The sequence below is a fragment of the Cebus imitator genome, unplaced genomic scaffold (genome assembly GCF_001604975.1).
Source record: "Cebus imitator isolate Cc_AM_T3 unplaced genomic scaffold, Cebus_imitator-1.0 Scaffold216, whole genome shotgun sequence".
Classification (NCBI taxonomy): Eukaryota; Metazoa; Chordata; class Mammalia; order Primates; family Cebidae; genus Cebus; species Cebus imitator.
In genome coordinates this window covers 131,387-143,110 of record NW_016107531.1, presented here as the reverse complement: position 1 = coordinate 143,110, position 11,724 = coordinate 131,387, and the positions used below count along the sequence as shown (strand labels likewise).

General features: G+C 45.0%; 1 protein-coding gene and 1 long non-coding RNA gene across 2 annotated transcripts in view; one reads left to right on the top strand and one right to left on the bottom strand.

Moving 5' to 3' along the window:
• LOC119474166 overlaps nucleotides 1-4,817 on the bottom strand; it is a 13,079-nt gene extending 8,262 nt beyond the window's left edge. The window contains exon 1 of the long non-coding RNA XR_005203459.1: nucleotides 4,713-4,817. This is a non-coding gene — a long non-coding RNA (uncharacterized LOC119474166). The remainder of the gene's footprint in view (nucleotides 1-4,712) is intronic.
• A 104-nt stretch (nucleotides 4,818-4,921) lies between these two features.
• The window catches only part of SPTAN1 (spectrin alpha, non-erythrocytic 1), an 85,791-nt gene continuing 78,988 nt past the window's right edge, over nucleotides 4,922-11,724 (top strand). The window contains exons 1-2 of the mRNA XM_037745944.1: nucleotides 4,922-5,041; nucleotides 7,686-7,736. Coding sequence (XP_037601872.1) covers nucleotides 7,704-7,736 — 33 coding nt within the window. The 5' untranslated portion in view covers nucleotides 4,922-5,041; nucleotides 7,686-7,703. The remainder of the gene's footprint in view (nucleotides 5,042-7,685; nucleotides 7,737-11,724) is intronic.

The window sequence follows — 11,724 nt, the reverse complement described above, 5'->3', positions numbered from 1 at the left end:
AAAAGGTAAAAGTGTCCCAAAATCCTTTTATCCTGGGTACTCATTGTGAATCCTTTCTCTGTAATATATACATATACATGAATATAATTCTTAAGTGGACTGACGTACCATTCATGTAACCTAAAATTCAGTAATAACTCAAATATTTTCTCACGTCAATACATATTACGAATATAGTCTTGAATTTATGAATTGTAAGTAACCATTTTTCACTTGGTGTCTAGGTTATTTTTTTTATAATTATTAACATTCTTTTTTTTTTTTTTTTTTTTTGTGACAGGGTCTCAATTACCTGGGCTGGAATGCAGTGTTGCAATCATGGCTCACTGCAGCCTTAACCTCTTGGGCTTAGATGATCCTCTCACAGCCTCCTGGTAGCTGGAACTATAGGCACATGCCACCACATCTGGCTAATTTTTGTATTTTTTGTGGAGACAGGGTTTTGCCATGGTGCCCAGGCTGGTCTTGAACTCCTGGGCTCAAGTGATCCTCCTGCCTCGGCCTCCCCAAAGTGATAGGATTGCAGGTGTCAGGCACCGTACCTGTCCCGAATGAATATGCATCTCGTCCTGCTTAAGGTAGATTTCTAGATGTGACTAACAATGCTGGGTCAAATGGCATGCAAATTTTATATTTTGATTCACATTGTCAAACTGCTCTTCCAGAAAGGTTTTTTTCGTTTTTGTTTTTTTCAGATGGAGTCTTGCAATGTTGCCCAGGCTGGAGTGCAATGGCACGATCTTGGCCCACTGCAACCTCCGCCTCCTGGGTTCAAGTGATTCTCCTGCCTCAGCCTCCTGAGTAGCTGGGATTACAGGTGTCCACCACCACACCAGGCTAATTTTTGTATTTTTAGTAGAGATGAGGTTTTACCATTTTGGTTAAGCTGGCTTCGAACTCCTGACCTTGCAATCCGCCCACCTCAGCCTCTCAAAGTTTTGGGATTACAGGCATGAGCCATGGTGCCCAGCCACAGAAACATTCTACTTACATATACTCAAAATTGGTAAGATTTTCAGGCAGAAAAGAGGTATGAGTGTTGGGAAAGGACGTTCTAATTGGAGGAAAAAGTTGTGTGCAAAAGCCTGGAGTTGGAGAAATAACATGTTTTGGAAGAGGTTAACCTCAGATCAGTAGAGAAGAACTGTAGGTAATGATGCTATGAAAAGGTAAATTGGAACAAGACTGTGGAGGCTCCAAAGTATGGCCTATTCTGTAAACTATGGGAAGCTACTGAAACTTTTTGAGAAGGTTTGATGTGGTTTGTGAAACTAACTGTAGTAGTGGTTCAAGGTAAGCAGGAGGGACATGGACTGACCAGGTCTAGCAGGCAGCCCCGCAAGGGAACAGATGTGAAATGACTAGAGCCAGATTAGGTGGTCAGATGAGGGGAGGGGAGGGAGGAGTTTACATCTTTGCTGTCACCTGGTATCTTAAAGCAAACCTTGGCAAGGCCATACTCCCAGACCCTATCAGGCTGCTTCTCTAATACGGTGCTTGATTTTAGAAGCAGTGGCTTGTGTTTTGTTCTTTTTTTTTTCCTTTATCTTTGCTTTATTTTTTGATTTTAGTAAAATATAAAGGACATAAAAGTTTAACTTTTTTTTTTTTTGAGACAGAGTCTTGCTCTGTCACCCAGTCTGGGGTGCAGTGGCATGATCTCGGCTCACCGCAACCTCTGCCTTCCGGGTTCAAGCCATTCTCCTGCCTCAGTCTCCTGGGTAGCTGGGATTACTGGCATGTGCCATCGCGCCCGGCTAATTTTGTGTTTTTAGTAGAGACGGGGTTTCACCATGTTGGTCAGGCTGGTCTCGAACTCCCAACTGCAGGTGATCTGCCTGCCTCAGCCTCCCAAAGTGCTGGAATTACAGGAGTGAGCCACCATGCCTGACCTAACCATTTTTAAGTGTGCAATCACAGTGGCATTTTGTGGCATTATGTACAATCACAGTGTTATGCAACCATCACCACCGTCCTCTCCAGAACTCTGTTTCACCATCCCAGATGGAAACAGTACCCACTAAATAATTATAACCCATTCCTCCCTCCCCTCAGCCCCTGGTAACAACTGTTTTTTCTGTATCTATGAATCTGACAATTTTAGGGATCTCACATAAGTGGAATTATCATACAATATTCATCCTTATGTGTCTGGGTTATTTCAGTTAGCATAATGCCTTCAAGATTCATCCAGGCACATCGTTTTGAAGATCTGTTATTTCTTGCCAGCTCTGACACTGCAGAATGTCATATGCGAAGTGCAGTCCATTTGCTCGCATGACTTCCCAATCAGTTCCCTTCTAGGGAGGAAAAATAGTGGAAGTGTTTGCCTGTTATCTTTGCAGGAGGTGGGATGGGGTGTGGAGGGGAGGGTAGAGGAAGGGTTCTCTCCCAGGGAGAGGGGACAAGTGACTCCCTGGCCAGAACATGTGGACACATCACTACAATTAGTGTGTTTCCCAACAGTTGACCTTTTCAACAACCTGAAAAAGTATTGGGACTATCTAGAGGCTTAAGCTTTGGGTACATATCAAACCTTCTGAGGACTGCTGAAACTAGAAAAAGGAGTTGAGAATTCAGTCCAACCCTCTGCTTTTTAGGAGGCCAGGAGAGGTGTGTGACTGAGAACGTGGGGTTGATTGGTTACAAAGCCATTACACTGTCCTGTGCTTTTTTTGTTGTTTCCCCCCCGCCCCAGCTTTGCACACCTACTAGGGTGTTAGGCATATGGTGAAATTGGTGGGAGGTGAGGTAGGCAGACAACAGAACAGTGAAGAATGGCTTTTTAAATGGCTCATTTCAAGTGCCAAGTGCAGAGCAGGCAGGGTGAGTGGGAGGTAGAGAGGGCTGGGGTTACTGTTTCTTGGCCATGTCTCAGATCAGACAAAGGATCAACATAAGATTTTAGTTTCTCTATCAATACAGAACTCTCTCTTAGGTTTCCAATTTGTTTTGCATCCAGGAAAAGCCGAAAATCCCCCATTTCACTCTGGGGCCAGGGTGATTTAATAGAAAAACCCTCCCTTTTTAATAGCTCCTGCCCCCCAGCCCCAAGATGCATTCTTTGCTGGAACAGAAGGTCTTGGAAATTTTAGGGAGCTACAATTCTGTTAGCCATTTTGTACCCAGAGCTGAATATCTGATTAAACATTTTACTGCAACCTACTGTAGAAGAGGCCACAGATACCATCAGCTGTTCCCAGATATGCACACCCTAGGGAGGAGTTGCCCAGCCCTGTTTTCTTTACATAGAAGATTGCAGAAAATGCCTCTCAGCTCCTACGTCTTTCCTACACAGATTCTCTAAAGCAGCTTCTGGGGTGTGGCCACTCCTTTTCTCACCGCTCCAATGGAGTGAGTGGGTAGCAAAATTTTTCCTCAGTATCATGGCTACAGCCAGGGCAGTTTAGGAACCATATTGCAGGTCCCAGGCATAGGGAAAGAAGCCAAACTGCAGAAGACCGGCAAGCTCAGGGCCAGGTCTGGGCTGAGGTTCTGCTTCAGTGCCCGCCCAATGCTTTATATTTAAAGAGGAGGGCTGCTTGGTAACCAGGAGGCTGAAGCCTTCCTGAGCTGCAGAGCTCCCCGTCTGCCTGACTACACAGGAGTGATCTGAGTGTTACTCTCAGTGGCTGCGGCCCAGCTGTCACCGGAATGGGGAAAAGGAAAGGGCTTTCTAATCCAGGGCTTCTGGCTACAGAGTTTAGAGCCAGGCCCTTAAACTGCTAGGACTTTAAGGATCAGAATTTCTGAGAATCTTATTTTTCTCTGTCAGCACCCCAGCAGCCACGCGCATCAAAATGCCTCGCTTTCCTACTTGAAGGGAATACACCTACGATTTCAAAGGGAAGGTTCTGACTGCTTAGCTGCCTGACCTGGGCTAAGAGACTTAGCCTACATGAGCACTAAGTAAGAGTGCCTATTCGTAAAATGGGAAAGCATTTCATAAAATTATTGCAAAGATTAAGAAATAAAAAGGTAACACGAAATATTTAGCATAGTGCCTAGTACACAAGGAAATTAACTGTGGCAGAAAGAACCTAATGTGTTGTTGATGAAATGGGACCCTATTCTACTGGCGACCTGTGCGAAAGCTTTTGCTGCAGGAATATAAGAAATTATTATTTTGCTGCTGCCGTTTCCTTCCCCCATAATCTCCAAGAACGTAAGAAATTATTAACTTTCCAAATCCCAGAATGACAGCTTTATGCCCCAAATTAGTCGGCTTTATTTTTTTTTTTTTTCTGATCCGGATTTGGCCTTTTCCTCTCACCACCTCCTCAAACCCGGGGCCCCAAATCATCCGCATCTTCTTGACCCCAGCCCCCACCGAAGTAGGCTGATTTGGGTCCCCAGCGCCAGCCTACTCCTTGGGAGCAGGAAGAGACGCACACTCGGGTGATCTCACCCTTTGGGACTGGGCGTTTTTCCGGCCGGGGCGCGCAGCATCCCCAGCTAGACTGCAGCGATGCCCCCGCCTCCCCCTTCTCTGCAGTCCTGGAAGAGCTCCCAGGGCGGAGGGGTGCGGTGCAGGCGACTGTCCGCAGGGCGGGCCGTTCGTGAGGGAGGGGGACGAAAGCGGCGGGGAGGGAGGTGCTGCGGGAGCGTCTCTGCCGGCCAGGGCGGAGGCAGTGATCTCACTGCACCATCACCCCACCACCCCTTGCGCACGCCCCATTTCCCCATCCTCCCGCGGCCCGCCCCTTGCTCACCTCTTCTCCTGCATCGCCGCTTCGGCTCCTTCCGGGATCGTTCGGCCCTTTCCGCCGGGCGGTCGGGCGGTGAGCAGGCGAGAGCCCCGCCCCCTTCGCTCTGCTGGCGCGCTCCCCAACCCCTAGCGCAGCGCCCGGGCGCTTCCCCCGGCGCTCGCGCCCGTCCGCCCCGGGAGCGCGCGTGGCCGCTTATAAAAGAGGCGGGGCGCGTGCGCCGCCGCCACTACCCGCTGCGGAGGGAACGGCGCGGAGCGGAGGCCGCGGAGGCTCCTTGGCTCCTCAGCACCCCTCGGCCCGACGCACCCACGCCCCTCACCCCCCGAGAGCCGGTGAGAGGGGCAGCCAGGGAGCTCTGGGAGGGAGCAGGGCCCCGGGCTGCCGACCCTGGGCGGGAGCCGGGCAGCCCCTAAGGCGGGGCGGGGCCGGCGCCGGGTACAGGTGAGACGGGCGGGCCGCTGTGCTGCCTCCATTCGGCTGAGGAGCCGGAGGAGGCGCCGCCGCGGCTTTTGTGGCGCTTGGGCTGCGAGGGATCAGCGGGGCCGAGGCTCGGCGCAGCCGCTGGAATGTCACTGACGGGGGGAGGGGGCGCGAGGCCGCCGGGTCCCTCCCCGCCACCCCCAAGCCTGGCTGCGGCCCTGCCCTGCCCCATCCGGCTGCGGCAGGTGGGTGGGGGCTCCCTCTTCGGGATCTTCGCCACCCGCCTCCCTGCAGAACGCTCCCTGCACCGCCCCCGGTCCCTTCCCTCGGCGGGGAGCGACTTCTGCAGCTCGTTCTCCCGAATCGCACCAGCAATGCCGGCCAGCAGTGGAGAGAGGAAGAGCCGAGGAGCCGGAGCCTAGCGTAAACGGCTCTTGACCTTAATTTCATTCTGCATGGCGAATCTCGGCGGTTTCTGAACGCAGAAGGGTCTGAGACGGGCGGTCTCCTTTCCTTTCCTTGTAATAAACATTTTTTTTTTCTCCCCAGTGGTGATTTGCTTGTAAAGAATAGGTAGATGCGGTGCTTGCACGATATGAGGCTCAAATCAAATAACTTAATAGCTTAGAGTTCTTGTTTGTGTGTGTGTATTTCCTGGGACTGGGTCTTTTGAGTCGAGATAACTGTGTCAAAAATTCTACCATAACGGTGTTGAATGATAGAACAGTCTTTTGTTTGAAAGCTGTCCCTGAGAATTTGATTAGACGCTTTTCAAAGAACATCGCTTTCAAAAGTCTCATGTACTAAGTAAAATATATTTTAAATAAGCGCCTTGTTAAGGTTAATAGTTGAATATGTTTTAAACGAAAAGCCCGAATAGCTCAGAAAGCTGGGTTGAGATGATGCTTGAACTGTTCCAACATCTAATCAGATATCTTTCATATAATAGATCCTAAAATATTTAAGCCCTTTGTTCTGTCTTCCTCATGTTATTTTAGAAAAACTTAACCATCATGGCTGTTCAGGAAGAACAGGAGAGAGGCCATATGAAGTATTTTCATAATGCGTTGAGAAATTGCGTCGTCATAGCAATTGGCCTTAAGTAAAACAGAATCAAAGATGGAAGGGTGGGGGTGTCTTGGAGCCAGGAAACAGAAAATCTTGGGAATAGCAGCAAGAACACTCAGCTGTATGAAGCCATTGAGCCAAGGTTCCCACTCCTTAACTAGTCATTTATTTTCCTTTTCACTTCGGCTAATGTCAGATTTGAAAGGTCAAATTGAAGTCAAAGTTTAATATGTGCTGCAGGGGGAAAAAAGTGCTGCAGTAAGGGACTCTGTGCAGGAAATTAACAATAAGCCTTTTTAAGTAACTGGGCCAATAATTACTCAAAGGAACCCTCAAAGTGTGTTAACCGTTATCCAGGGACCTAGATGGAGAGACATGAAGGGAGGATTTGCTCCATCCTGGATAAGTGTGAAGCAGTTCTTACTGGAAACGATCAGCCCAGTAACTGATTCTCTGACATGCTTTGGTCTTGGCGGTGTGTTTTGTAGTAATCTAATAATTAGAGAAATTTGATATGTCGCAGCTTACAGTGTAAGTCTGTCAAGCAATCTGATGAAGAGGTGGACATGAGGAGAGCTGTTTTAAGTATGTCTTTTGGTTCCCTGGGTTAGAATTTTTTCTATTTTTTCTTACCTGCCTTCATCTCAGGTTGGGGTGGAGTCAACTGTAGATCCTGAAAAGTGGATCTCAGGAATAGTCCCCCATGTCCTGTCACTGCTGAACCTACACTAAGAATGGACAGTGGATCCAAGGCTGGCCTGCTTTTGTAATCAGTTCTCCGTGGGCTATGCAAGGACTCCACTAGTTACGCACTCAGGTCTGTTGCAGCATATCAGCTGCAGGCGTACAGTAGAAGAATGCAACGCCCTAGTGGCAACTGCGGTCTCCAGGAATGCGGAGGAGGACTGCATAGCTGATCACTTGGGGCCAGTTGACTGGAGCAGCTGTGCTGTGAACCATCACCTCTCTTCCATCTTTTTTGTATATTCCTCTTGTGCCAGTTTTGAAGAGGAAATGGTATTTTTTAAAGTAAGTGTGCTGATGAACTAGGCCCAAGTCAGATCTTTGTGGCTTGAGTTCTGCTTTGTGATAATTTCATGAAATTATTCTTTTATTGCTGAATGGAAGGGGATTTAGGAATCATCTCCTGGGATCCTCAGGAGGAGGGCATATTTAGTTTGAAAAAGTATATTCAGTATTATTACTTTGACAAGTGGGGAAATTGAGGCCCAAAAACAAGTGTGACTTGGCCAGGGCCGCCATATCTAGGCAGTAACTGTCAAGGCCTAGTAACCTTGGTTCTCTTTCCACATTTTGAATCCCTTGTGGGATTTAGACACTATGCAGAATGTCAGAAAACACTGAGAAAATATCTGAAATTGGATTTTTAACCTGTATTCATATATTTTGAAATATCTGTTTTCTTCATGATTTTGTTCTGTTTGCCCTTAGAAGCTTGTTATCTTGCTCTTCCCCCTCCCTCTTTAGACTCCACATTCCTCCATCATGTTGTCATCGTTTCGTAAACGCAGAGTCCAGGTATTTGACCAGCATGCAGAAAACGGGTTGCTTTTTTGGTTTGCCTGGCTTGCAGTGAAGGCATATTTGTGTCAAAGAGGTTGAATGATCAAAAGAAAAGGGGGAAAAAAAAACTCCTGCCTGCATGACCTTTCTGTTAAACAAATTGGTTAGGGTTTGTTTGGGAGTTTTTTGGTGTTAAATTATCAGAAGTGTTAATAAATTTACTTTAAAATTTTCAAAGCCTTCCCTTTTTTTACCTCCCTCTCTTTCTCTTTAAGGCATGAATATATTAATTTCTCATCACCATCCTGGTGTTTGCATGTAATGTTTGCTGACTTTTTATTGGTGGCTACTTGGTTTTTAAGAACCAAGGGACTAAACAGATTATCCTAGATAGTTGGAAAAAATAATCTGAAAATACATAGTAAAAATTGTATTTTTTACATTTGACAAATATTGTAAACTTGGGTTTGTTTCCTGTTCCATTGACTTCTTCTGCCACAATTCCTATAATAAAATAGAGCTTACCTTTTCATGTTTAAAGCAAAAACAGTTCTCAGGCCAGGTGTGGTGGCTCATGCCTGTAATCCCAGCACTTTGGGAGGCCAAGGTGGGCGGATCACAAGGTCAGGAGTTTGAGACTAGCCTGGCCAACATAGTGAAACCCCATCTCTACTAAAAATACAAAATATTAGCCGGACATGGTAGCAGTTGCCTGTAATCCCTGCTGCTTGGGGAGCTGAGGCAGGAAAATCGCTTGAAACTGGGAGGCAGAGGTTGCAGTGAGCCGAGATTGCGCCATTGCACTCCAGCCTGGGTGACAGTGTGAAAACAAAACAAAACAAACATGCTCTCTTTATATGTTTTATTTGTGTACAGTTTTTGTTTTCTAAATCGGACCTTTTTCAAAAAGAAGAAAAGATTTGGCATCTTGATATCCCAAAATAAGAAATATAAACATTGGAAATTTCTAGTGATTATAGGTGATAAATCCAAGGCAGGCCCTTTTATAAATCAGATGAGTTATTTATGAGGTTTATAAAAGTGGGCCACATTATAACCTTTTCCTGTTTTGAGTCATAGTAACGATAAGGCACTTAAATACCTCTTATCTGAATTTTGCAGGTTAAAAGGTAAGTAGCAGCAAGATAGTATTTGGGAAACATTCAGAAGTAAGTTTTCGCAATATTGCTCTGCATTTCTGGATTTTGACGCAATGCAGTATGAATCTCTTGCTTTCTTAAAGCTAAGTCCCTGCTCACCTCTGCAGAATTGTGCTAACAAGTTGAAATGAATTAATCAGTTTGAAGGCTGACATGCTGATCCACAATCCTGGTTGGAATGTGGTTTAAGCAAAAATATTTGTTGTTTTTATTTATGGCATTCAGTTATCCTTTATGTATTATTGACCTCTCTGCTTACCATCAAATCTGCCACTAAAATCTGCAGCTAAGCTGGTTTCGAGTTAATCTTGTTTGACCTGAGAATCAACTGGTATACAATTTTATGGGTGCTAATGAATTCTTTGGTGTTTGTTCTTATGGAAGCCCTTCCACATCCATGGATATAGTTCTCTTGCTTTGCAAATCTCAAATTTGGTACTAGGCTGGCGTCCTAAGCCATGGAAAAAGGATATTGTCGGTTCTGCACATTCGGGTTCTGACTAAGCAACAAAAACAACTGATGAATGGTTTCTGTGACCTTTTGCTTTGGGTGATGGTTATGAATTTTTCCATAGAGCCAAATGATCCTTTCATCCTCTTAGTCCCTAAAGATCCCTTTCTTGCAAAACAGTAGGTCTGGTGTCCTGCCCGAAAAATCAGAATTCATTTTGTAGTATTGCAAATGCCCCTTAGATCCAGTAAATTCAGCTTGCTGAAAGAATGGCAATCCCAATACTTTGTTTTTAATTGAGACTCCTTTCAGCTTCACTATAATTTTTTCTCTCTTTTGAGTTTCTGTAGAGAAACTCTGATTGCCGAATTCTTCTACTGTCTAAGATCTGTGCAAGGGTATCCTAAACCACTCATTGCAGGTGCCAAGCTTACAGAGTCCGGAGCATTTGACCTTTGCTTTGAAAATGTTTTTATCTGCAGTCTTTTGTGTTGCTTAACACAGTGTGATTCCCACCCACTGCCTCTGCCTGCTTCCCAAAGATAGCTATATCCCCTTGTACGGTGGGGCATATAACTTCTATAAATTAGGTTAAGGCTTTTAAAAATTCCCCAAATACCAAGAACTGCCTCAAACAGCTGTCTCTTGGCCTTCATCAAGAAGACAAAGATATTCATGTCTAGTCTTTTTGTAGGAATCCATTTTCAGTGGATAATTTGTATAAGTTTGTGTTTGGTATCAGGGATCATTCTGAGGCATGGTATATCTTTGGATTAAATTAGAAATTTCTAGCCAAGATTCATATCTTTAGACCCCACTCTTCTTCACAGAGATCTGGCAGTATTGTAAGAATGCTGACAAGTTCACTTTATTTGTTACAATGGAGGACATAGTTGTAATTCCTGTTTTATCCCCCTGATATCAATTCGAATTACTTGCTGAATGATGCAGCTAACGTTTGACTGCTGCATTGCAGCATTTATAAATAGTCTACGTGTTCAGTCTTCTCTGATATTTTCCAAATATGTACCTTTTTTCTTCTTTTTATTTTCTTTATTTTTTTCTTTCTTTATTTTATTCTATTTTATTTTATATGTACCTTTTTTTTAAGTTACCTTAAATGGGAAGTTGTCCTTAAACATACAGAGAATATACTTAGCACTTCATTCCTTTCCTTCAGTCTCCATGTGAACAGACTTGATTGGCAAAATCAGAGACAATCAGTTCCTTTGAGATAAGCAGTCAGTTGATTGCTTTCCTAGGAAGTCCTCTCCATTGTGGTTTTTAGACAGTTAGTGGGATAGATAGGCTGGTAAGATTGGAGTTTGTTTTTTAATGGCACATTTCCCAGATTTTTCCTTTCTGGCACTCTCGAAAGGCGTTTATCCCATATGGCTGGGAACAGCCTGGAACATTCTCTGTGAAGTTGGCCTTATCAGCCTGCTGCATATGGCCAGGGGAGGGGCGGGGCGCTGGCAGGATGCAGCCTCAGTCGTGGAAGGAATGTGGCGCGCCCAGGCAGAGTTGACATTTCAGTAACTCTCTTGACCATTTCCGGTGAGAGGTTGTAGCACCTTTGGATGGCAGGAATTCTTACTGATACTTACGAGAATTTTCCTGTGTTTAATATAGTCTACAGAAATGACCCTTTTAGAAACAGAAAGAAACTGAAACTCCTATATCGAGAGACAACTCCCTATCAGGGTAAGAGGTCCCACCCCCTTAAATTCTTATTAACCTATAATCTTTTGTGGTGTCTCCTATGATTGCACAAATGAAAATTCTGAATGCCGACTGCAGTGGGAGCACATTGGTGACTTTCAGATGCCCAGCTCCTTAGGGACAGCCAGTTGTGGCTTGGCAGACCTCCCACCTACTGTCAGCTGATCTACTACAGGAAAGAAAAGTCCATTATTGCCTGACCAAACCACTTGGTATAGAATTGACTCGTTCTACTTCACTGGGGTGACAAAGAGAGCCTTTTAGGTTGGTTAATTTCAGCAGGGCCTTGCTGAACTGTCTCTCTGGATTGGTAGGATCAAATCAGCAAGCTGGGACCGAGCAGGGGGACTTGCTCAGGTAGAACCTTTGCAATATTATGATGGAGATTTTTTTCTCAGCATCAAGGGCTGCTCCCAAATGTAATTTCTTAATTTCTGTAGCAGCTAAAGGATTTTAAAAATGCAGTGAGTCCTGTGAAAGGACACAGAACAGCACCACACAGTCGAATGCTGGAGACTTCCATCTCTTTCAGGAGTTTGTATGCAGTGTCATTGTTCCATATGTAACTATACCTTCCTTGAAAAATTTCTCTACAAGAAAATTTTGTAAGCAAACAAATTAGACACATAAGTTCTCAATGTTTTTCTATCTTTTTTTTTTTTTTTTTTTT